The 27633-nt window shown below is 38.0% G+C and overlaps 1 protein-coding gene across 7 annotated transcripts in view; it reads left to right on the top strand.

Annotated features, from left to right (window-relative positions):
• Positions 1-27633, top strand: part of fbxo9 (F-box protein 9) — a 94140-nt gene that overhangs the window by 30964 nt on the left and 35543 nt on the right. For all 7 annotated transcript variants that reach the window (XM_072560405.1, XM_072560386.1, XM_072560415.1 and 4 more), the window contains 4 exons: positions 4259-4358; positions 17285-17415; positions 23304-23418; positions 25167-25285. In XM_072560405.1, the coding sequence (XP_072416506.1) occupies positions 4259-4358; positions 17285-17415; positions 23304-23418; positions 25167-25285 (465 nt within the window). The remainder of the gene's footprint in view (positions 1-4258; positions 4359-17284; positions 17416-23303; positions 23419-25166; positions 25286-27633) is intronic.

Genomic DNA, 27633 nt, shown 5'->3' with positions numbered 1-27633 from the left:
TTCAGAGTCTAGCCCCTTCGTGAGGTGAAGTGAGAGGGAAACACACATAGCACAATTTATGGGCAAAACGATCAAGAGCAGAGAGACCAGAAGATCATACAAATGGTCTGAGTGTTGAAGAATAACTCTGCTGGTGACAAAGGGTATTAGATGGTGTGAGTAAAGGGTAAATAGCTGAATAACAAGCAAAGGGATGACTTATAATCTGACTAAGTGAGGCAGAGAGATAATTACAAAAAAAAAGTAAGATGGTGCTGAAGACAAACCAAATGAGTGGAATAAGATGGAACAAAAACAGAAACAGGAGGAAAAGTCCAGGAGATCCAGCCGCATCTGTGAAGTAAAATCAGAGGAAGGGTCCCCGCTCCTGATTTACAGCATCTCAGTTTTTATTTGACTGGAATAACATGATCGATTTAGATTAGGTTATCTATAGTGTGGAAACGGCCATTCGGCCCAACAAGCCCACACCAACCCTCCGAAGAGTAACCCCACCCAGACCCATTTCCCTCTGACTAATGCATCTAAGACTATGGGCAATTTAGCATGGCCAATTCACCTGACCTGCACATTGTGAACTGTAGGAGGAAACCGGAGCACCCAGATGAAATCCACGCAAACTCCACACAGTCACCCAAGGTAGGAATCAAACCCAGGTCCCTGACGCTGAGAGGCAGCTGTGCTAACCACTGAGCCACCGTGCAGCCCATAGGTGAAAGAGTCACATGCTGAGTGTCTAACCAAAGTAATAAGTAATCCAAAACTGTACAATCTAATTAAGGTAGAGAGCTCATAACAATTTATAAGTGTGTTGGTGTCAAAACAGGACAGTAAGGATGATTTTACAGGTACAGAACAGTGCGGTGGGGTCACTTGTAGCACGACATGAACCCAAAATCACAATTGAGGCTTGTCTTCACAGGTTTGTAACTTGGCTATCAGTTTCTGCTCAGTGATTCTGCATTGTTATGCATCTTAAAGGCTGCCTTGGAGGACACTTATCTGAAGATCAGAAGCTGAATGTCCTTTACTGCTGAAGTGTTCCCCGACTGGGAGGGAACATTCCTATCTGGTGATTGTTGCATGGTGTCCATGCATCAGTTGTCTTAGCGTCTGCATAGTCTAGCTAGTATACCATGCCTCAGGGCATCTTTGCCTGCAGCATATGAGGTGGACAACATTAACCGAGTCACATAAGTATCTGCCATGTACTCGTGGATGGTCTTCCTACGTGTGATGATAGTATCCATGTTGATGATCTGACTTATCTTGCAGCTGTTGCCGTGGCAGGGCTGTGTGGTGTTGTGGTCTATGTTGTCTTGAAGATTGGGTAGTTTGCTGTGAGCAATGGTCTGTTTAAGGTTTGGCGGTTGTTTGAAGACGAGAAGTGGAGGCATAGAGATGATCTTGGGGAGGTGCTCGTAGTCATTGATGACATGTTGAAGGCTGTGAAAGACATGTTGTAATTTCTCCATTTTGGGCAAGTACTGGACAATGAAGGGTACTCGATTGGACATGTCCTGTATCTGTCTTCTGAGGAGGTCTTTGCAGTTTTTCTGCTGTGGCATGTGGGAATTGGCAGTCGATGAATTGAGCACCATATCTCGTTCTTATGAGGGCATCCTTCAAAATCTTCAGGTATCTGTCGCATTCCTCCTTATCTGAGCAGATCCTGTGTATGAGCAGGGCTTATCTGTAGGAGTTACCTTCATTAATGTTTAGGGTGGAAGCTAGAGTAGTGGAGCATCGGGAGGTTATCCATGGGCTTGTGGTAGAGTGAGGTACTAACGTGTCCATCCTTGATGGAGATGCGTGTATCCAAGAATGAGATTGATTCTGAAGAGTAGTCCATGTTAAGTCTGATGATGAGATGAAATTTGTCAATATTGCTATGTAGTCGTTTCAGTGATTCCTCACCATGAGTCCAGTAATTGGTGCGGTGATTCTGAACTTAGTAACCTGTAGTGACCAGTGTTTGGCACTAGATGGAGCTTGGTCAAATAAAACTTCAGATGAGTGTAATTTTAACAACTTACAGTATTTCCATTTTGATTATGTTTCTTCCAAGTTTTTAACTTATTTATTTATGAATTTTGGCATTTAGGAATGTGCACATTTCACCTTTATTGTTTTTTGCTGAGAAGGGTCCTAAAGTACTATATGGTGTCTTTTATATTTAATCATTTATTTTATTTTGCAAGTATTTTAGCTAAGAATGTACAGTTCTGCAGCTATGGTACAGTATTTCAACATGTAAATTGCTTTCTCTGGACAAGAAATGTCCAAAGAAACCTAAATACTGTTTTTAATGGAACTTCTTATTCACTTAAAATTATTTCACTTAACGTTGCAATTTTCAGAAACACAGCCACTGTTTCAAGTCAGGACTTTGTGAAAGCAATTCACTTACAAATGAGTGCTGGTAGTAACAAACGTTTATTTAGACTGTGTAGAGATACCATATAGTGCAGGAGAGACTTTTCAGTCCAATGAGTCTATGTTTTCTGGAATGTTAACAGCTCCTTTATCTGCCATATTAATGACCTCCTCTCAAATTCTGACTACTTTAGTTAGTCATGGCCTATTATTTTCTTAAAACAGAAAATGCTAGAAATACTCAAAAGGTGAGGCATCATCCACCGAGAGTGAAATAATTAAGTGATCACATCAATGGTCTTTTTTAGACCAGATTCTCCCTGACCAGTTTATCTATATCCCAAATGTTAGGCCATCTGTCTCGATTAATGAACTCTGATAACACTGCACCATTTCTGATATGTGAGGAAATTCCCTGATGTTTTACTGATCAGAACTGAATTCAAAGTATTTAGGGTGAAGTTTGATGAAACTCCTGCTTCTAACTTTAAATCTGGTGTTTCGGTTATGTTATTTAACATACAGATAGCTTTGTTGTTTGCTGCTCTGCTTTTTTTGGCCTTTTTTTAAGTAAAGTTGACTAATTCTTTCAGTTTCATCTTCAAGTATTTTAACAGTATCCCTGGAATATGCATATCAGTGGTTATCCTTAGTTAGCTACATTAAACTTTGTTTGCCACTCTCCTGCCCACTTAGTTATTCTGCTCAAACCTGTCAGGCACTTTCAAGCTGTCTCTCCACGTTGGTGTCATCTGAAAAGTTGGAAATGTTTCTTTAAATTTTTGAATCTAGCTCACAAGCAATTAGGAACAGTTGTAAACAATAATGCCAAGTCTCAAGACTCACAGCTCCCTCCAACTTCCTTTATCGTAACTCTCCCAGTAAGTATTTGTATTGTTTTCTGCCCTGCAGCTAATTTCTTCTTCATCTTCGGGAGTTAATCTGAACTTCCACATCTTTGAGTTTAAACAGTTGTCTTTTACATAGAACCTGGTCAAATGCATTTTGGAAGTCAAGGTATAGTGTGTCATTGAGTTTTTATTGTATACATGGGATGTCACTTCCTCAAAAGAAAACCAAGGTAGTTGATAAAATGTTACCTTCCAGTTCTGACTTCCTATCGTTTTGTTATTACTATATGAATAATACCAACATTGGCAGTATCCCAAAGAACACAGTTTCAGCTAAAGATTTTGAAAACCAGTTTTCAGAACATTTACATTTTAAGAAAATTCATTATTGCTATTCAAAATGGTTCTGCTTTTGATAAAGTAAAACATTTCAGAGAATAGAACCTTGAAACAATGAAAGTCACTTCACCCAATTTTTACAGACCAGCTACAATACAAGTGATCAACGATCACCACAGTACAACAAAAAACAACTGTACAAAACAATTTCAACTTTAATAACTTTCCTGGTCATCAATAAATTGATCTTTCTATATCATAAATAGATGTAGAAATGTTTTCTATTTGTTTTAAGCTAGCGATCAAGAAGAAGCTGAATTATGGGAGAGAAAAGTTGATTGCTAAGGGTTGCTAATCTGAGTGATTAATAAGTTAATAGCTTGGGTATATTGGATAGTGTGGATGGCTGAAATATGTTAGAGTGTTAACATCTTCTCTATCATTTGTAATATTCTCTTAATTATATGTGTTCAAATTGCAGCTGCTCGGACAACCAGGTTATTTTATTTTTAAATTATTGTTCATATTCTTTAGTATATCCCAACAATAATTATTGTCTTTCAATATATGGTAAAATTTATCAATCACTGATTGCTTCTGATTCTTTTAGATGTTTGTTGCAAAGATGAAAATTTAATAACGGGATGCTGTGCATATGATCTAGATGCTGACAATATCTCTTTTGATTTCAGCCATCAAATACTATCGGAGGGCCATGCAACTTGTACCTGACATTGAATTCAGGATCAACTATGTCCATTCTCCCGAAAGTGATGGAAATGGCAAAGCTTAGTATGTGAGAAATTACTGCTCAGACTGTATTCTTGTAATTCAGGGTGAAAAATAGCAATTATTTTCATTAGTCACTAAGTTTGACTATTTACATTTTATGGTGAAAGAATTTTGCGAAAGGAGCTGTTAGATTTGCTTTACAATTAGTCTATTAACTTCTATGCAGCCTATACTTATATTTACATGAAAACAATTCAACTTGAATACTGTCAGCACCCTGCCCTGCATTACTCCTTTAAATTATTTGGGTTATTGTTGGACAGATAACCTGCAAGAGAGAGCCATAAACAAAAACATCAAATAACCTTGGTGGGATAAGAAGAACAGGCAATAGAGAGATGGATGAGTTGGTGGGGGAGTTACTGAGTAGCTTCATGATCTCAGAGGAAACACCCATAATATTCCCAGGCCTGTGAGCAGTGCTTAAAAGCATTTCCCCCATTCGTTCAACCATTCTTCCACTTGCTAATTTTTTTTACAAACCTAAGAAAGCTAGCATATTTGGTAAAAATTGAATACTTGCTAAAATTAATGCAGTCACATTACAAATCACCATTATAAGCTTTTAATATTTAAAAGCTTGATCACCTGTCTGTCACCTGCTTTTGTTAAAAGTGAAATTGGATGGGTTCACATTTTTGCCATTTTATCTTGTTGGATGCAAGCAAGCTGATTTTTACAAGTTAAGATTGAGTTCTAAATACCTGCATCAGGCAACTGAAAGAATTGCCGTTATGTTAGTTTGCTGAGCTAAGAAGAAATTCCAGAGAAATTCCAAACTTTGCTCCATTTTTATAAGGCTTGAATGAGACATCAGAAAACAGCATTTTTAACAGTCTTCAGCAAAGTCTTTAGAAATAATTGCTTAACATCTGGAAGAACGCAAATTGTTAAAAGATGATATAAGGTTCAAGAAAGAATCAACATGTTTAACCAACTTGGTGGAGATATTTTGATTATGTCACTGATACAGAGGGGAAACAATTAGTTGACGTCCTCTTAAATTCTGCAAAATGTTTCAGATTAGCATGCAGATTAAGGGTTATAGAAAAGAATTGAGAAATAGGTATCAAAGTTTGGTACTGGATAGGAAATTAGATTAAATACAGAAAATAGACAATAAGCATAGATTGAATCATTTCAGTTTGAAAAGAGGTTAGGGTTAATTACTTTCAGGATCATAATTAGTATTTTTTTTTAAAAAATACATTTTCTTTGAGTGTGTCAATCATAAGAAAAATCTTCTAAATTGCCATATTGCTGGTAAAAACTCAGTCTGGCAGTATCTGCGGAGATTGTAACACTGAGTCAATATTTGATGACCTGATGAAGAGGCAACGTCATGAATCCAAAATCTTAACTTTGTTTTGCTTTCCACAGATGCCGTCTAAAGTTACTGTTTTAATTTCAGATTTCCACTATCTACAGTGTTTTTCCCCTTTCATGTAAAACATACGATAACGAACAGTGCAGGTAGATTCAAAATAACTTGGTCAATAGTTGCAGATTAAACTTACCGTAGATAAGTGCAAACGTAATAAATATGGTCGGGTTGGATATAGGCCATTTGGCCCCTTGAGTTTGCTCCACCCCCATTCAGTAGAATTGTAGGTAATCTGATTGTGGCATTAACTCCCCTTTCATGACGGAGGAGCTCTATTATGTGAAGTAATATATGTTAGAACCAAGAACCAAGAGAACATGTAAGCGAAACAAGTACGCTGAACATGAAAGAAGGGAGTTACAAATGAGCAGCAATGGTAATGTAGCATTTAGCTGCAGTAAAACCAAGAAAATTACTCTGCATTAATAGAAGATTAAATCAGGAATTCGAAAGCAAAGAAGTGGGTGTAACTATTCCGTCATATAATTAGGTAAAAAGTTAGTTCGGTAAATCTTTGAAAATTTGCTGGATCCGATGAATTTTTAATGGGCCTAAAATGTGTTATCGTTTTTTTTTGGAAAACCGATTACTCTGCAAAATAGCCACTAAGTCAAAGTTGTGTTTTTGGACATTCTAGTAAGTGTTTGAAGCAATCCAATACTAATATCCAATGTGTGTGTGTGTCACAAAACAACCCACCGCCCCACAGTCGAATACTTTAACTCCCCCTCCCACTCCAGCAACCAGTTGCAGGTGCTGGGCCTCCTCCATCACCAATCCCCAACCACCCCACATCTGGAGGAGGAACACCTCATCTTCTGCCTTGGGACCCTCCAACCACACAGGGTTAATGTGGATTTCACCAGTTTCCTCATTTCCCCTCTCGCCAACGTATCCCAGATCCAACCTTCTAACTCAGCACCACCCTCATGACCTGTCCTACCTGTCGATCTTCCTTCCCACTTGTCCTGTCCAGCCTCCTCTCTGACCTATTGCCATCTACCTTCATCTACATATTGCACTCTGAGCTACCTTCTTTCCCCCCCCCCCCCCCCCCACCTCCTATTTATCTCTCCACCCCCTCTGCTGACAAGCCTCATTCCTGATGAAGAACCTATGCCCAAAATATCGATTCTCCTCAGATGCTGCCTGGCCTGCTGTGCTTTTCCAGCACCACACCCTTGACCACTTTCTAGATGGTCTAAGGTTAAATTCGGTGCATGTTCTGAAGAGATGTTATAGATGTATAGATGTTGAAGTACCACAAACAGATGCAGAAAGTACGCAAGGAAACTAATGGATGCTGGCCTTTATCACTAGAGTACTGGAGTATAAGAACACAGAAATTATACTGCAATTTTTTTTTAAGTGCTGTTTAGATACTGCTTACAAGCAGATCTGCGTACCAAACCTTAGGAAGAATATTTTGGCCTTGGAGGGAGTTCCATGTAAGTTTATAAGAATAATATCTAGACTTTGGGAATTAAGTTATGAGGACAGATTATACAAATTAGGCCTGCTTTGTCTACAATTTTAGAGGCTTATGGACTGATCTGGTTGAAATCTTCAAGATATGGTTAACAAAGATAAATTACATCCACAGTTTGGCGATTCTGCAATTCTCGGGGCATAGTCTAAAGATTAGGGCCAGGTAATTTGGGAACGATTTTAAGAAGCAATTCTGCTCACACAAGCTGTAGAGTTTTGTACTCTCCTCCACAAACAGCAGTTGATGCTAGGTCTATTGTTAATTATCTATCTGCAATATATTTTGGTAAGCAAAAACATTAAGGAATCTGGGCAAAACTATATGGAGTTATGATTGATCTGTGGCCTGATCTCACTTAGTGGCAGAACAGGCTAGAGAGGCTGAATGGCCTACTCCTCTTCCTATGTTCATATTTCAAAAAACTTTTGCAATCATTAAAAAAAACTGTAAAAATAAACAATTCACTGCATTCTTAAGATACAGGCTTGACGTTGACAATAATGTTAACCAGTATTTTTATTAAATATAAAGAGATAAAATATATAAAAAGGAAGTCTGACAAAAATAAAATTGCTAGCAATAACAGGCTGTTTACATGTTCTTATCCCATCAGTAATCTTTTTGTAATTGTAATTGCTTGCATATCAGTGCTTTTGAAATATGCTTGATGTCACTGCCATCATTTGTTTTGCTTAGTCTGAGAACATAGCTCCTTTGTCTCCTGCAAAGAACTGACGTGAAAAGTTAACCTGTTATTTGTCTTGGTTTACGAAAGGCCCTGCTATTTGATTTTGGCACTTTTTGTTCTTGTCTTGTGTCATGACCTGTTTATGAAATCATTGCCTAGTGGTTAACCTGATTGCTCCCAAAACTGATTTGTATTATGTCAGGTCTTTTGAAGTCCTCAGTGTAGGCTTTATGACCAGTGAACTAGATCTGAAGTGCACACATTTGCGTTCTATTTGTAATACAGCAACTATTTGCATACAGCAAGCTCCCCAGTCAGCAGTGATAATGAAAAGGTAATTTGTTTATTTCATCATGCTGAGTGAGGATTAATGTTGACCAGGACACAAGGAAAGCACCCTGCTTTTATCTTACAATATTGCTGTGGGAACTTATATCTCCACCTGATATGGCAGAGAGGATCTCCAGTTTTTCATCTCATCCAAAAGGTTTTACTTCCAACTGTGCAGTCCCAAGGAGAGTGCTATGCCTTTTGTGGTTACTATGCTCATATCCCGCAGTCAGGTTTGATTTTCTGATGCAGATGAGAAAGTCTGCCACAGATGAAGCACATTGCGATCTCTCATCTAAAAATGACCAATACTGGCAATCACAGCAGTCAGAGAATGACTTCAGCTCTGATGAAGAGTCACCTAGACTCAATGTTAGCTTGCTCTCCATGAATGCTGTCTGACCTGCTGTGATCTCCAGCATTGGTTGTTTTCAGTACAGATTCCAGTATCTGCAGTAATTTGCTCTGGCAATCACTCCTCTGTTCACTTCAAATATGGTAAAAGCCATATGTAATTTATCAGTATGCCGTCTACCTTATTTATTTAAAAGAGAATTATACATTGCACCAGAGATGATGATAATGTTGTGTTACTTTATGCCTCCATAACAATACGTGCCTAACAATGAAATATAGAAAAAACATTTTGACAACTGCAGTAATAGACAATGGTCAATAGGTGGTGCTGTAGTAGTACATTTTCTGGTGAATGTTGATATCTTGCTTTACATGAAAAGTTTCCTCCTCCACTGTACCTGTCTTCTTTGCCATGCACTGTGGCTTGTGCTGCCATTTCCAACCACTTTCACCCAATTCCCAGCTTCTTATTGCTATTTGTCATTTACCAGCTCTGGCTTCTCTTTCCTCCATCACCCCATTGCAGCATTTTGTTCTGTACCCCCTCCTGGGTGTCTCTTACCTTTCTGCATTGTCCCTGGCCTCTGTTACCTTACCAGCTAGCTCCATTTTCTTTAGTCTGTCACTTTTCTCCCCAGTCCCAACACCACCACCGGCTTCTCTTTCTTTTATCCTTGCCTGCCAAATTATTTGCCTCGTGCACCTGTCTTTGATATTTTTTAACTAAATGTTCCAGCCCTCAACCAGGTAGAAAGTCCACAGGAAACTGACCAGTTTAACAGTAAGATCCATGTATAGTTTGGTTAAACGATGGGATAATGTTTTAGGGTAAGATTAAGTTACGATCCAAAGCCTTCTGTGACCTTATCAGCATTTTCCTTTTACTTTTTCAAGCATGTCAGATGAAGCAATGCTTTGAAAGTTTTAATGCTTATAAGACATTCTGATAGTATCTTGGGCAATTTGTGTCTGATTTCAACAGTAAATACAAGCTTGATATAACACAATGTAATCCATTCCTATTCATCGCAATTTAACAGATCGAAGATATGTTTATACCTGCTTTGTGGATTTCTGGTTAGATACATCCTTTTATGGCTTTGTAGTTCCCTGTTCAATTGCATTTGGTTGTATTTTAAAGAAGAAAAGGTTTATAGAGAGCCACTATTAAGGTCCAGTTTGTAGCACATCAGCCCCTAAAAATCGGGGATAATTTTGGAGAGAGGTTCCAGTTCAGATTTTTCAGTCTTTCAATGTTTGATGTGCTTTAGTAGAAACTTATTGCAGAGCTTAAAAAAGAGCAGATTTTATTTAGAAGGCTGCATGTGACTCAATATACAAAATCGCAAGGAAATAACTTGTATATGTTTCCTTAACCTTATTGAAGTATTGTGTGCTACGCATAGAGATCGGAAACATACAAACATGAGTAGGGTCTCAGGATAATTAGATCATGACCGGTCTATACCTCCGGCTTGGTCTTTTCTTTAGATCTACCGTTAGCTTTACCTAATAAAAAATGTTACCAATAAGCTCAGCACATATAGCCTTCTGGAGGATTGAAATCCAAATTTCTATTATCCTTTTGTGTGAAAGAAGAGCTTCCTGATTTCACTCCCAAAGTAATTTGGGATGTCTTGAAGTCATGAAATGCTTTATATGAATGCAAGTCAATCATCAAGGTCTAATTTTATGTCCTCTTCATTTCTCCCACTGCAGAAATTAACATCTCTGTACCTATGTTATCAAATCCTTTGTCATCTTAAAAATCTTGATTAGATAATCCTTCAACCTTCAAACAACAAAAGCTTTCATTTCTATTGCATCTTTGACCGTAAAGTATACCATGGTTCTTCACATGAGTATTATCAAATAAAACTTAGTGCCAAATCATGAGTGTGTGGAGCAATTGACTGTAAATGTGCCCATAAAGGTAAGATTTTAGTTATGTTTAAGGGAGAAAAAAGGTGGCAAAAAGAAGGTGGTTAAGGAGGTAATTTACAGAATGTAGACTATTTCTGAGAATGATTTAAAGTATTTAGTATAAGAACGAACAGTAATATGAGGAAAAGCTTTGTCATGAAATGAGTGGTTAGGGTCTGGAATACACTGCATGAAAGTGCAGTGGAGGCAGGTTCATCTGAGGCTTTCAAAATGCAATTCCATGATTATTTGAAAAGAACACCGTGTAGGCTTAGGAGGAAATGGCAGGAGAATGACTCTAATTGAGACAATCATTTGGAGAGTTGCTACAGATACAATGACCTCCTTCTGCATTAACAGTTCTGAGATTCTGAATTTGAGCCTTTGAAGCTCATTAGGGTCAGGAATAAAACAAAGGAACCGAAGAGTTTGATTCTACCTCCAAGAAAGTTGCCAGGGAGAGAGATTATGTTAGTGGCCCAGGACATTTATGGTGGGAATTGATCATACTAACCCTAATCCATTTTGATATTTCGATGAATAAAACTTTTGCTCATCCAGTATTCGCCAGGGAAATGAGGGGAGGTGGCAGAGGCTGCCGATCAGAAGGTCTCAATCATGGTTACTGTCTGACTATTATCAATGGGGTAGGTATCCTTAGCCAATCTGTTGAGATTTGTTATGGCACACCTCTGGGGCAGGTAGGAGTTGAATCTGGGCCCTCTGACTCAAAGTGGGGGCTCTATCATTGAGGCACACAATCCCTTCTTACCAGTGGGATGCCAGGGCCAGAGTAAAGATATTTTGATGCAACATATTTATGTTCCTTGATAGAGAACAAGAATTTTAAATAGGATGTGAAAACTGCTAGAGGAGGTGGTGTGAGGTCTTTGGTGTTAATCAACATATTGCTATGATGGAGGAGTGCACCTGTCTCTTCATTGGGCACAGCAGAAACCTAAGCTACTTTTTCCAGTTCTCAAGCAGACAACGAAATACCTTTAACCAAAAAATCTTATCATCTAGATTTCTTAGTACAGAGGAACCTCGATTATCCAACGAGATTGGCAGGCACTATTTCGTTCCGATAACTGATTATTTGGTTAATTCATTTCCTCTGGGGCTCGGAGTTTTCTGTGAAGTCTACGCCCTGTTCAGGAGACTAGGCAGCAGCACGCTGCGTGCGAGACCCCGCCCCTATGCCAGACCCCAATTACATCCACTCCCACCCCATCTGCCCCTAGCCCTGTCCACCCCCACCCGACCCCCAACCTTGTGCATCCCCACCCTGCCCTGTACAGGACAATGTTGGACAAATTTTCTGGGGAAGGAGGATTCAGGGTACACCCCTGTGTAAGATTCCAGGGAAAGTGTGGGGAAAGAGAGGGCAGGAAAGAGACGGTGCTTGGACTGTCCTGCACTGGTCTCAGCAGCATTTCAGGGAGCCGAGTTTATTTTTAGTCATTGTACCTGTAAACAAAAGACACAATCAGAGTTGAACCAGCTCTTTGATGTGATGTTTCTATTGGGACCTCGAGATCTCCTTCAGATAGTCTGAAATTCGGATAATTGATATTTGGATAATAGTTTCCTCTGTAAAAACAATTATAATTATTTGTTATCAAAAAAATTACCCAATTATTTCATCTTTATTGAATAAGATACCCATTCAGGTAATTAAAATTCTAAATACTTATCTCTATAAATATCCCCAATCAGAAAGACATACACATTCATACAGCCATTCTCTTCAGGAAGTAAGAAAAAAACATTTCAGTGCAAAGATTACTTTTCTGGAGGGGGTTGGGGGTACACTTTGGCCAATGGGTTATTCTTTAAGGCAAAAGGATGAAATGTAGGATCGTCTAAAGTCTGTTGCTATGATATTCTGGCACGTATGGCCAAATATCTTTCACAGTCATAAAGTCATAGAGATGTACAGCACGGAAATAGATCCTTCGGTCCAACTCATCCATGCAGATCAGATATCCCAACCCAACCTAGTCCCATCTCCCAGCACCTGGCCCATATCCCTCCAAAACCTTCCTATTCATATACCCATCCAGATGCCTTTTAAATGTTGCAATTGTAACAGCCTCCACCACTTCCTCTGGCAGCCCATTCCATACACGTACCGCCCTCTGTGTGAAAACGTTGTCCCTTAGGTCACTTTTATATCTTTCTCCTGTCACCCTAAACCTATGCTGTCTAGTTCTGGACTCCCGCACACCGGGGAAAAGACTTTGTTTATTTATCCTTTCCATGCCCCTCGTGATTTTATAAACCTCTACAAGGTCACCTCTCAGCATCTGACGCTCCAGGGAAAACAGCCCCAGCCTATTCAGCCTCCTCCTCTAGCTCAAATCCTCCAACCCTGGCAACATCCATGTAAATCTTTTCTGAACCCTTTCAAGTTTCACAACATCTTTCCGATAGGAAGGAGACCAGAATTGCATGCCATATTCCTACAGTGGTCTAACCAATGTCCTGTACAGCTGCAACATGACCTCCCAACTCCTGTACTCAATACTCTGACCAATAAAGGAAAGCATACCAAACGCCGCCTTCACTATCCTTTCTACCTGCGACTCCACTTTCAAGGAGCTATAAACCTGCACTCCAAGGTCTTTGTTCAGCAACACTCCTTAGGACCTTATCATTAAGTATAAGTCCTGCTAAGATTTGCTTTCCCAAAATGCAGCACCTCAAATTTATCTAAATTAATGATTACTTATGAAGTCTTGCAAACACAGTTCGCCCAGGAAATACAATCTTGATATGTCTTCAATCACTTTCAAAAGAACAAATAGGCTTCACCGTAAACTCAATAAAAGTTTTTTTTCCCAGAAATGAAAGCTAGTGAGTTTTGACAAGATTTGTAGTTCAGGTTCTAAGTTTGCTCGCTGAGCTGGAAGGTTTGTTTTCAGACGTTTTGTCACCATACTAAGTAACATCTTCAGTGAGCCTCCAGTGAAGCCCTGGTGTTATGACCCACTTTCTGTATATTGTGCAGACAACAAGCAAAACGAACATCATTTACAAAATACCTTACAAGAACTGTAACAAACACTACATTGGACAAACAGGCAGAAAACTAGCCACCAGGATATATGAACATCAACTTGCCACAAAAAAGACATGACCCACTATCACTAGTATCACTAGTACCCTTGCACACAGATGAGGAAGGACACCACTTTGACTGGATCAACACATCCATCCTAGGACAAGCCAAACAGAGACACACACGAGAATTCGTAGAAGCATGGCATGCCAACCGTAACTCTGTCAACAAACACATTGATTTAGATCCCATTTACCACACCTGAGAAAAAGAACAGGAAATGACATCAGCAATCAAAGGAAACCTAAACACATAAATAGAAAGTTTCGCCGGAGGCTCACTGATGATGTTATCTAGTACGGTGACGAAACATTTGAAAACGAACCTTCCAGCTCAGCGAGCAAACTTACATCCAGAAATGAGAGCTTTAAGCTAGTCAGTATGTTCTTGGTAGGCATTTCCCAACTTGGCTTCTTCCAAGCAAGCCCTCTTCCAAACCAGTTAGTTTTTAGCAGACTTCCCTCCAACTGAATCAGATAAAACAAGACCTTTTCCAAACGAATCACTGTTTAAGGCACCGCCTACAGCAAAGCAAGTCATGGGATTGTCAGAAAATGTTGTTAAAACAAATCACCAATGTCTGCAATGAACATCCAATGATCTTTTTTTAAAAGAAAACACTCCGGATATTGTCTACAGAACTCTTAAATATACCAATTTTCCATAATTCTTCAAAACTTAAGTCCTTCAAGCAATATTAAACATAAAATGTTTGGTGACCAGAGTATTACCTGCCATTGCATTGATCTGGATGGGACAAGTGGTGGAAGATCCTAGTCCATCCTAATCTATCCTAGTCCAAGTTAGTGACAGGCAAATGGCACTGTGAGCTCCTGGCCCAGTACTTGTCTGCTTTCATTGTTTCCTTTATTTTCCTTTTTACTTTTGCTTTTGCTCTTTTTTTATATCTCTTTGAAGGCTTTTTTTGGCGTTTTCAGCAGATCAAGAGCGAGTCACACATGTCCGCGAAACTGGGCTTGCTCCTTCAGTTTCTGTTAAGATAATGAGTCGTTTTTGTCATCCAAAATCTACCAAGACGGATCATATTGGACTCAAGATGTTAACTCTGTTTCTTTCTCCTTGGATGCTGCTGGACCTGCTGAGTTTCTATAGAGTTTTTTGTTCAGATTTTACACATTCATAGTATTTTGCTTTTATGTTCACAAGGAAACTCAAATTCTGGTTTGATTTGAACTCCGTGTGCCAGAATTCTGCCCATTCATCTCTGATGCTCATTTCCCAATGCAGTGCTCACTTCCTTCATCCAAATATAGCTGTGCTCAGGGCTTAGCTCAGATCATTGTGGAATTCCAATCAAAGGAGGAGCTCTATATTGTTGTTTTCTGCCTCCCAACTAGGTAGTACCCCATATGATGAGATGGGCACATTAGACCCCATGGATCAATCCTATCTAAATGATTGCTTTGAAGCATAAAAATACCACCATTAATAATAACTTCCTGTAAATCTTGCTGCCCTGTAGTACACCTTATTCCTCTGTAATGGTCGACAACTAAAGAGTTACTTTGTCTGATCAAATCTGTTCTTTGTTCTGTTTTTGTTCAAGTTTAACTTGGTAGTACTTTAAGGTCTAATGATTTTATAAGCTTAGTATTAGTGTAAAGTTGAACTCTGATTTTAATTGCAATTTGATTTCAATGCAAAGGTTAGTGCCTGAGCTAACTCTAAAGTTGTGTGAAATTGTGATTGATGCGGTGACATGTGTTTTGCACACCACAGAGAGCCCAAATCCAGCTGTAAAAACTTACTTTTCAGAGTGCTCAAAGTCAAATTAATCTCTTGAACATTTGTAAAATTTAAACCCAAGAAAAATATTTCAGATTTCTAGAATCCTGAGTCAAACGGAAAAGTTTGGAAGCATTTTGGCAAACCAGGCAATATCGGTGGAAAGAGAAATAGTGCACCTTTTGCGTCGATGAGATTTTTTAAGAGAACTTGCCTGATTTTTAACTTAGTTTTAAAAAGCAGGATTCTGAACCACAAGACTGCTAACTCTTAAGTCTCAAATGTCACTAGCATGTATAACATATAGCCAGAACCCAGTTATTATAAGAGGTGATGTTGGACCCCCTTATACAGATACAGGATAATTTGAAGCGACTGAATGGTTTGCAAGGTTGCTTTTTTTAGTGTTCACAACAGCAGAATGAGACATTTCAAGGCCAGATGGCTGAATTCCTTCCTTAAAGGGCATCTACTTGTTATTCAATGAAATTTCTAACATTGGGGAGTGATTGTACTGATTTAAACATTTGTCAAGCTCTCTACTAAACAGGAGTTAAAACTTCCAGCCAGGCAGGAGCCATACAATGTAAACAAAAGTCTGATTGGCTGCAAGACTGAACTGTAGCAACTTGTTGAGTAGTTGTACAAACTGAGATAGAAAGTAATGTTAAGTATTACTAGTATTAAAGAAATGTACATGAAACTCTACTTGTCCAATAATAAATTCTAAAGGGCTGGGAGGAGAAAAACCTAAACATTTCGGTATTAAAACAAAATTTATTTAAAAGGTTAAAGGTCTTTTTCTCTGCTGCTGCATCTGAATTCACACCAAATATAAATAGTTCTGAAATTGCAAGATATTTAATTTAGAATGTCTGTATTTATGGCCAGATGTTTTAACATTGCAAATTGAATCTTTTGTGTTAACAATTTAATGTTATTGAATTGCAGTGTTTTCCATGATGAAAATTTGTTTTCCATTCTAAGGGTAATTTTTTTTATAATTAACTTTAAAAGGAATTGAAGTTTTTAAAAGTTTATATGTAATCAAGGATCAAAATTATAAAATTGGTAGTTAAATCCTTCACTTACTTGAAGTATCGCAACTTATATTCCATATTTAAATAATTTTTTTCCCAGCTATTTAAAGATCAAGAAGCTGGCTTCAGTCTCCTATTTTAAGATTAGTAACTTTATTCATCTGTATTAAGGATTTAAAATGACAATTATCCTCAGTTTTGGTAACCACTGATGTGTTTCACCATGCCTCATAAGTATAATTGACATTAGTTGACCAACATCTGAACGTTAACTGTCTCTCCTGTATCTTTCAAAATGTTTACTGAGTGTAAATGAAAAGATGGGACGAATCAATGTCAGATTTTTTAAATTGTCCTTGGTGGTCAGAAAGGAAATTACAGCTTGTTTGTTTCTTGGAGTAACTTCAGGATGCAGCAATTTAAATTTCATTTAAAATAAGCAAGTTGGACCCCCTGGTAATTGCAAAACCTATGTTTCTGAATATTGGATATTTTTACACAAAGTTGGAGCCCCCTACAATCTAATTTTGGAAATTTATGTAATATCCATAATTTATTACCCTTTTAAGTAAAGGAAAGCTAATTTAGAGAAGGGTTTTGAATTTTGAGTATCATCCATGAGATTGCATTTTGAATATTGTGTCCATTTTGATTGTCCATTGTGAAAAATATTAATGAAAAGCAAAACCAGGAGAAATTAATTTGTATGGACTTATTCTGGTTATTTTAATGTAAGAATGTATTATTGCATAGCACACATTGTTAAATTATTTCATAGTACAAATAAATTTGTATTATAATTCCTTACAGAGAGTAATTGCTATGTTATATGCTTGTTTGTGCAGCAAAGAAGATAAGGGGAAAGCCAAGGAAATAACTGATCTGTTACCATACTTTCAACAGCAGCTCAACTTACAGGACTCTTTCCACAAAATATGTCAGCCTGAGTTTGGTGTGAATCAGACACACATATCAGGTACAGTTTTCTTTGGGAGTTGCAATGAAACAATTGTACAAATCATTCCCTCATGAATTAATTTTGTAAAATTGAAATACTTTTGTAGTACAGCTCAATTCCATTACAGCAGGCTAAATACCCAGGAAAGTCATGAATTGACACACTTGTTTGCTTTCTATATAATGACTTTAGGCAGATTCAACCTAGTTTACAATGGATATGGGCTCATGTGTGAGACATATTGAGAATCTCCTCAAAATTAGGTGGCATGGAATGGAATCATGTCTGTTCTTCTGAGGATTGTGGCCTGGGCTGGGGCAGGGGTTGGTGCTTGTATGGGGAGGTGGATGTTAGATGATATAGTTAAAACTACATAAAGAGTAATGTGATCAATTATCCTTGCAATGTTTTGGCACTTTGAACATAACTGAAACTTTTTCTAATAAAAGGAGGCTTTTTGAATTGCTCATTCAGATTTCAATTTAACTTCCAAAGCTGTAACATTTCGTTGTTGTTCAGAGTTTTACTAACACCTTATAACACTACAAAGCTGTGTATTATGGTGATGCAAAGGCAGACAATGAGTAAGTATCCTGTTAAACAAATGTATAAAAGAAGTTTTCATATGGTCAGCAGGTTTCACAAAGTAATTGTCAAAATTCTCCCAGTGAAAAATGTTGGATTATAAAATTAAGGTTACTGCTGTGAGAGTGCAAAAGACGCTGAGTTGATTTTTCTCCTCCGTTTTCTTTTAAGAAAGACATCCGATGATACACAAACTTAGTCTGGATCAATCATTCTTCAGTTTGAAATTTACACACCCGTAACTAGTACATTGGCCTGGGGAAGGTCATGAAAGAGCCACTCTACAATATAATTTGCGTAATTCCCTGGCAACCATGCTGTATGTAATCAGGGCCATTGTCTAGGTTTGTCAAAACTGAATAACCAGTCAATCAGTCCTGAGGTCAGTTTAGGGTTTGGTTTTAGTAATTCTGTTCCCATTTTGCTAAATTGGTCATTACCAAATCATTTTGTCTGTTAGTGACCTTTAAAATCAACTAAAGCAAACTTCAAGCATGACCAGAAATACTTAACGGCTTTCCACCTGGTGCAAGGTTTTTCATGGGACTTTTCAAAATTTGTAACTGTAAAAATACTGCACTTCTATGCCACATTGGAAAGGACTGTGTTCAGCCCTTCTACACAGTACAGATTTAGAAGCAAAGATTCTATAACAGGATCTCTGCTGCTAAACTCACTTGATCAGTGATCTCTTCTGTAGTCTGATCAGGTAAGTTAGACAAAACTTCTGTGCTGATGTTCCGAGGGAGATCATTTTTTTTTCTGAGCTTCAGCCATCCCTCCAGAGCTATCAGTGATGACAGCCCTTTTGGCATGTCAAAAGGCTTACGTTTTGAATTTCAAAGTTAGCTCTGATCCACTGTAAACTTTGAAACAGCGTTCAGGATGATGATTAATTCACCAGAGTTGGACATGCTTTCATGAATGCATGCGCCAAACATAGGTAATCCAGAAAAGTTTTGAGAGATTCATAATGAATCTTTTCACATCACCAGTGATTAATTTCACTGCATCAAATGAATTTCACTGCTAGTCGTCTCCAATCTAAATTAAAAGATTTGAAATTGTTATTTGGAATTCCATTCTCTAGGAATTGAAGGACTTTATCTGATTGGTACACCTCAACAGAAGTATGCTGAGGTAGTATGATCAAAGCTGTTACCCAGCAGATGAGATGTTAGACCAAGGTCATAGAATCCCCACTCAGTCCATCAAGTCCACAGCAACCCTCCAAAGAGCATACCATCCCAAACCCACATCCCCATCCTTGTTTCCCTGCATTTCCCATTGCCAATCTACCTAATCTGCACATTCTTTGACTGTGGGAGGAAACCAGAGCAACTGGAGGAAACCCACACAGACACAGGAAGAACATGCAAACTCCACACAGGCAGTCGCCCGAGGGTGGAATCAAACCCGGGTCCCTGGTGATCTGAGGCAGCATGCAGCACCCGTCACGTCTGCTTGTGCAGGTGGATTTCAAAGCCCCATAGCTCATTTCAATTACCAATACCAAATTAAATGAACTGTTCGACTATCCATTGATGGGACTTTCCAATCTGCAAAACAGCAGCAGTAGTCACTCACAAAGTGGACACCACAGCAGTCACAGCATTTAAAAACATTCAATGAATTGTGAAGCATTTGCAAATAACTTCAAGCAATGTGATGAAGGATTTTAACTGAAAATTCACAATTTCTTTATTAATTTATGTTGCTGATGAAAGACTTTGGACAGTCAGTGTGTAAGTCTTAGCTTGGAGCAAGGTCGTTCTTCTTGCATCACTTTCTTGCCTTTGGTATCTAAAATGTGCAGAAAATTGGAACAAAGCAGATAGTGATGACGCCAGTGAAATCATAGGTTCCAAGGCTAGTATGATTCTCTGACATCTTGAAGTTGAAAACTACCTGCTTGATATCATTGCCTCTTAGGAGAAAACTCCTTTCACAACTACATGGCCAGGTGTATTAATTCAGATATGACAGAGCTACTTGAACTTTTAACGTCAAGGCCTTTATTTGATTGTAGCAGTCATCTCCCGCATCTCGAAATCTCATGAGCTAACTCCAATTGTTTTTTGAAGCACATTGGTTATTGCTACCAATTTCATTGTTATTTAATGTTTTCAAATAAAATATCCTTCAGAAATAACCTTGGACTTACAAGAATGATTATGCTTTGTTGTTTTTGATTATGGCAATTTTGGTAGGTCCATCGTACTGAAGTTTCAGTTCCCCCCCCCCTGGGGATTGACACACCAATGGCAGGTAGAAAGAGCAGCAGAGATTCTTGTTCAGGCACATGATGGAAAAGATGTTTGAGCTCTATCATTACTATCCACAGCTCCAAACTACAATGCTTATGTAAGAGTACATGTCACTGCTGCAGTATGGATTCCCTGATCTGTAAGTCACACCACCACTTAGGGATCACCTCTTTTTCTGGATGTCACTGTATAAGAAGTCTGCAACAATGTAACAATAAAGCATAAAGTTGCTGCAAAAGATGATTATCACCTTCACCCTTCCAAGTGAAATGCATATTCTATTTAGTGTTTTCATTCATCCAACCGTGCTTAAGGGTCCTTTCCAATTCAAAAAAGGCATTTGTTTGTCTTCAACCGACAACCTTTTCACGAGTGTATTTCATGGTTAAGTATATCTTGGAAGAGGATGAAAAGTTTATGCAACATTTCCAGTATCAAAGCATCAAAAACTTGTAAATTGTTGGTGGGGAATAGATTGACCTCTGCCTTTATAGTCCTCAGTGAACACTGCTGGTGCTGGCCTGTTGAAATAGATGCCTTCAATTTAAAGAGTAAATTCTACTTCAAAGATAGATAATCTGGCTTTTATAATCAGGTATTAAATATGAAATGAAATAGTGTTCAATGGAAAAATAAAGAAACAGTTGAAGGTTAAGCTTTCATTATAACAAAGTTCCCCTCAGTTGGTCTTAACCTTCCTTGTCCTTAATATGTTGCAACATCAATGTTTAGTGTTTTTGACATAATTTAAACATAACTTTCCAGATAGAAACCTGATCTATTTAGAGTAATAAGAGATTTGGTGGTACAACTGCTCACATTAATGTGATAACATCTTTGTTTACTTTATCAACATCGAACTAGGAATTATTTCAAAAGCTAGACTAACCTGAATTTCATGACGACATTTAGATCTTTGACAAGATTAACTTGACAGGTTCAATCAAGCGTGTGGTGTGACTGACTGTATAGACTAACAGCTGGTGCCATCTTCTGCTATAGTTTTGGCTAGATTACATTTTTGAGAAAGCACATAGTATGAGCAAACTATTTAACTGAAAGAGCAGTCTAGTTTGTAAGAGCATGTTCAAACCACAGGAAATGTATTTCTAGAACCTTTTAGTGTAGCTTTTGATTCAGTTTCTTGACTCCAAAGAGAAGCCGCAATTTGTTTCTTGTTTTGCCATCATCAGTATACAGAAGGAATATTTTGAGGTCTGTATCATAAAGAAAGAAAATGTTGTTGACTGAGGCAAGAAACAACTTTTGCAACTTGTAGATGTTGCTACCTTGAATAATGCTAAGTTGGTGTTCTGTGCCCTTAATAAACTGTGTCTATTTTCCTCTAATGCTCTCCTGTTGTTTAATAAATGTGTTTAGATTGGTTGAGGGTAAGAAAAGGCCTTTTGACACATTAGATAAGGAGTTCTAGAATCCTACCTGCCTCAGTTAAGTAATGAGTTTCTTGTTGAATGTACCTTGATTTTACTACTTTGACAGGTCATTCCAGACTTTTATCACTCTAAGTCAAAAGAAGCCGATTTAAATGTTTTACTTACAAAAATATACTCTCTTTCTACTCTCTTGATTTATTAATAAGATGTTCTACATTTACTTTATCCATAAAATTTGGTATTTAATACACCTTGCTTTTATATTTTTTCCCTTTGTTTTTTCATGCATTGTGAATATTGCTGCCATATCAGCAATTGTTGCCCATCTATAATTAGCCTTAAACTGAGTGATTTGCTCGGCCATTTTAGACCATTGTTAAGATTCAACCACTATACAAAGTCTGGAGTCATATGTAAGCCAGGCCCAGTAAGAATGGCAGATTTCTTTCCCTAAAGGACATTAGCGAACCAGATGACATGTTACAGCAATCGATAATCATTTCATGATAACCATCACTGATGACTAACTTTGAATTCTGGATTTATTAATTTAATTTAAATTCTGCTAGCTGTCATGTTGGGATTTGAACCGTATCCCCAAAACATTAGCCTTGGCCTCTCAATTGTTAGTCCACTTACATTACTATTCTCCTACGAGGTAACTGGAGATTAAGGTTTTCTACTGTTTCATCACAGCTGGAATCAAGTTTGCTGCTGTTCATTACATCTTTGTCAGTCTGTGTCTCTTATATGAAAGCAAAATTCTGAGGATGCTAGAGATTTGAAATAAAAATTGAAGTGCTGGAGAAACTGCAGGATATATAGCAAGAGAGAGAAAAACAGTGAAAGAAACCATATTGGACTCAAAATAACTATGGACTGACAGCTTGTGATATAATTTTGGTTAGATTATACTTTCGCAAAAGCTGACCTGCTGAATTTCTTCAGCATTGCAATTTTATTTTATTTCCTTGAATTATGGTTCCTTCATTGTGATTGGATCAAAAACCTAACAGTTCTTATCTAATTTCATCATGGGGATCACTACAGCAGTTTAAGAAAGCCCCCTTAGTTAGACAGTCAATATGGTCTTGTCAATGTTCCCCATGTTCTGAGAACAAATAAATCAAATACTTGAAATGAGCAACAAATCATGCACTTTGCAAATGCCATCTATCTTTTTGAATTTTAATGTTATCTCTGCACTGTTAGCTTCACACTTGCCTCATCACATTTCCTCAACAATTAAAAATAAATCTGCTTTTAATGTTTAGTCTCTTGTGCTCATTATTTCATTCAATTACTAATCAGTCACTTTTTATTTTCAACTACTTTGTTGTTTACTTTTGTATGTATTCTCTCACAAGTTGTCAGTTGCGTCCTGATGAAGTAGGATCAACACATAAAGTTATTGGTGCAACGAAACAAAACAGCCTTGCATGAGGGTCCAGTAATTACAGGAGTTTTGATAGAGCATTTTGCCTCTACTCATTCCTTCATTTCTAAATATTTGTTGCAGTTTTACTGCAACCTTTACTTAATTGTGCCTTTGGGTTACAAAGAAATCATCTTGGGACATTTTTTAAAAAATAATCACAAAATAGAGACTGTGGACTTTATTTGTTTATTATTTAAAATAAATTGGTTTATTGTTTCACAGAGCTCCCATTTGAAGTCCTCATGTATATATTTCGATGGGTTGTGTCAAGTGATTTGGACCTACGATCTCTAGAACAATTGTCCATGGTCTGTCGAGCATTTTATATTTGTGCGAGGTATGATTTATGAATGAATAACTTGTATCAAGGGTCCATTTTTGTTGATCAGTCAGAAAATGGTAAGATATTTCAGATTCTAAGTAGCATTACAATTCAGTAATTTTTAACATTTAAAGAGATATTGGAACACCTTGTGTTCAATTAAACTCTGCCATATAGAGTCATGGAATCGCGTAGCATGGAAACAGATCCTTCGGTCCAACTCATCAGCACCAACCATGTTCGCAAACTAAATTAGTCCCACTTGCCTGCGTTTGGCCTGTACCTATCTGATCCTTTCCTATTCATGTATTTATCCAAATGATTTTTAAATGTTGTAACTGTACCTGCATCCACCGCTTTCTCTGGCGCTTCATTCCACGCAAACCACTCTATGTTTAAAAAAAAAACAGTTGCCCTAGTTTGGACAGATATGGGCCAAGAGGAGGCAGTTCAGTTTGGGATTATGATTGATGTGGATTCATTGAACCAAGTTACCTTTTTCCGTGCTATATGAATCTAAAAGTAGTCTTAATTTTATAAGTTTTTTATATATATACCATAGGCAAAAGTGAGGACTGCAGATGCTGGAAATCAGAGTCTAGATTAGAGTGGTGCTGGAAAAGCACAGCAGGTCAGGCAGCATCCAAAGAGCAGGAAAATTTATGCTTCGGGCAAAAGCCCTTCATCAGGACTGATGGCAGGGAGCCTCTAAGGTGAAGACTCACTGAGATACTTGTGGAAAGAGGAGGAGAACTTCTATGCAATACACTCAGTTTTGCTCCTTACTTTCCCAAGCCTTTTCTTTCTAAAACACTTCCCCCCGCCCCCTTTGTATGGTCCTTCATAAGTATGCTGCAGTCCAATTTTCCTCAAGCTCCAGCTATTCTGAGGGGTAAATCTTTCTTTCAGCATATCTTGACTTTTGTTACCTCAGTTCCCTGCTCTAGTTACTTTTCCAATACGTCAAGCTAATCTGCTGTTTGCTTTCTTTGCCGCAGTACTTTCTGGGGAGGGCGGGCCTCATTTCTGATTCTTTCACTAGTTTAAAACTACGCCAACGGCTAGCATCCGTTTCCTCTTAAAATTCAAACTAAGGTTAATCCTCACTCATATTCCTAACAGTATTATGGATTTACCTACCACCCATGTACAATAGCAATTTACAAAGGCAGCTTGCCACCTTCCTCTCAAGGGCAGTTGAGGATAGACAGTATCACCCACATCATGTGAACAAATTAAAGAGAAAATAACTCTTGGTGAACTACAAACTATATGAGATACAAACTACAACTCCTGAGCCTGAATACCTCTTCATACTTTTAATAGCAACCAAATTCAATCTGCACTGAAGATTTATATTCCACATTGTAGGCTAATGTTTTTGTCTCCTCAGAAATTCGGGGGGATAGTTTCCTTTCTGTGTTTCTCTTATCCCATTTCTTGTTGTTTTCAGTTACATCATACATTGTTTTCATTTCTCCACCCACTGTTTTATACCTCCATCTTTTCTGTTCTGATGTTTTTAATTCCAATAAACTCTGGTTTGTTTGCTTTCCATTAACTCCATTTTCTACAGGTAAAAGTTTAATTCTTAAAATTACAAATAAACTGTAAAGCTAAAGTGCACAGAACCTTGAACTATAGGCTTAGTGTCTATAATGCACATATAAATTAATAAGTTTCTCATTTATGTTAGTATAAGTAAGTAATTACTCAAAACACTTGTTTTCATAAGTTTACTTTTATTAATTTCTGTTTGTAAGAGATCCTGAAATCTGGCGTTTGGCCTGTCTGAAGGTATGGGGAAGAGCATGCAGTAGCTTGGTTCTGTACAGTTCTTGGAGACAAATGTTTCTGGAAAGACCTCGAGTCCGTTTTGATGGTGAGTTAGCAACAGGAAAACCTAAGCTTTAATGTTGTATTGAGAAGATGACATAACAATAGAAAAGAATATTTCACTTGCTTTGTTGGTACTGATTTTGTTGCTATTGGTGTCCAATACAACTTTGGAGATGTTAGAAATCAATTTAGTGATTTTTCTTAAAATCATGTATGAACGTCATGCGATTACATTAATGACCAAAATTATTTTGTTCATCTGCTAACTTTTAGAGAACTTCTGGCACACATCTAGTGTCATAGAAATGTACAGCAAGGACACAGACTCTTCGGTCCAACTCGTCTGTGCCAACCAGATATCCTAAATTAATCTAGTCCAGTTTGCTAGCACTTGGCCTATATTCCTCCCAACCCTTCCTATTCATGTCCCCATCCAGATGCCTTTTAAATGTCGTTATTGTTTCAGCCTGCACCACTTCCTCTGGCAGCTCATTCCATACATGGACCACCGTGCGTGTGAAAAATATGCCCCTTAGGGCCCTTTTAAATCTTTCCCATCTCACCCTAAACCTATGTCCTCTAGCTCTGGACACCCCCAGACCAGGGAAAGCACTTTGTAAACGATGCCCCTCATAACTTTTTTGGGGAGATATAAAATTATCAGATATCCCAACACTTCATTGTTCAAAAGCCATTTATATCAGGACATCATTGCTTGGTAATTTTCAAAACCAACCTGTTGTGTTGAAGCTATATGTAGAAGAGGATGGATTGGACCATTGTACTGAAAAGGCTGGCCAAGCAAAGAGTAACGTCCATCTCCTTTTGGTGGTGATTGCTTTAAATTATCATACACTTTGAGGAGGAGGATGTTAATATTAATTTCCAGAGCAATGTATTTAGAAATATATTGTGAAATAAAGGAATTTTGAAACAGTTTCTAACAGTTTATATCACTAGCACCCCTTTTTCTATACTCTAACCTTTTTGACGATCCCAAGTTATTGCATATTTACAGTATTTAGTTCACAGTCTCAAAATTTTGTTTGGCATATGAAATGTACTGCACGCATTGTTAAACATTGTGAAATTATTTCAATGTAAAACAATATATGTCAACATTGTTGGTATTAGTAACCTAAAATCTCATTTTAGTATGTTTTAAAATTGTATGTACTGGCCATGTAGAAATTCTGATGTTCGCTCTGCTCTCCTGTGATTGGGAATGATGTTGAATCACCAGATCTTTCCTACATATAGATATTTCTCTCCCTATTTTGGGAACACATCTCATTTATTTGGGTTATAACCACATGGTTAAGTATGATTTGTATTTCACACAATGCATTTGCAATGTAACAAATACATGAGTCTGGATTTCCCAGTCAGCAGGAAGTGATGATATTTGCTGTTGATCATGCTGCAAAATCCAGACTTGCACAGTTTGATGGCGAGAGCAAAATGCATTCTGAGAAATGCAATGATTGATGATATCATGAGCTGAAGACATGCTCATTATAAGTCAGCTTTTTCAATTTTCTCTAGTTTCTAACTCCTGTCCCTTCATCTTGTCCATGAGCTCCACCTCCTGTTATTTCAATCCATGAAATTGCTGATCACCCAGTTTCCCTTTCCAGTCCGCATTTTCGACAGTATTGTAATGGTTCCCATCTCTAGCTGTGGTCTGTCTCCTCTGTCCTCACCCTTGCCCCAAAAAAGAAAAAAAACTCTTCAACCTCCCCCCACCCCATGCTCCTCCATTGTCCTTGAAAACTACCATTCCACCTCCAAAGTCTTTTTATGTCCAAAATCCTTGAATGTATTGCCATCTCCCAAATTCATTCCCTTCTTTCCCAGAGCTCTGTGTTGTATTGTTCCAGTGAGGTTTCCCCATTTACCACAATGCAGTATTTAAGAAGGTCAGAAGTCACACAACAACAGGTTATGGTCCAACAGATTTATTTGAAATCACAAGCTTTCAGAGCACTGCTGCTTTATAACGTGGATTGACAAAGGAGCAGTGCTCTGAAAGCTTGTGATTTCAAATAAATCTGTTGGATTATAACTTGGTATCGTATGACCTCTGACCTTGTCCACCCAGTCCGACACTGGCATCTTCGTATCATGGTGTATTACAAAGCCACAAATCTAGCCCACTCCTGGATGTTGACCCTCATCTGCCCTCCATCAACTTGAAGTAATCCAAAATTCTTAGCAAGTCCCACAGGGATATGGGCCGGGTGCTGGCAGCTGGGACTAGATTGGATGGGGTTATCTGGTCGACATGTACGGGTTGGACCAAAGGGTCTGTTTCCATGCTATACATCTCTATGGCTCTATGACAATGACTCTATGACCTCTTTGTCACTCTTAATATCCAATTGCTACCTA

The sequence above is a fragment of the Chiloscyllium punctatum genome, chromosome 3, assembly GCF_047496795.1.
Source record: "Chiloscyllium punctatum isolate Juve2018m chromosome 3, sChiPun1.3, whole genome shotgun sequence".
Lineage (NCBI taxonomy): Eukaryota > Metazoa > Chordata > Chondrichthyes > Orectolobiformes > Hemiscylliidae > Chiloscyllium > Chiloscyllium punctatum.
Note: the sequence above shows the minus strand (reverse complement) of the source record. Positions and strands in the feature narration are given on the sequence as shown.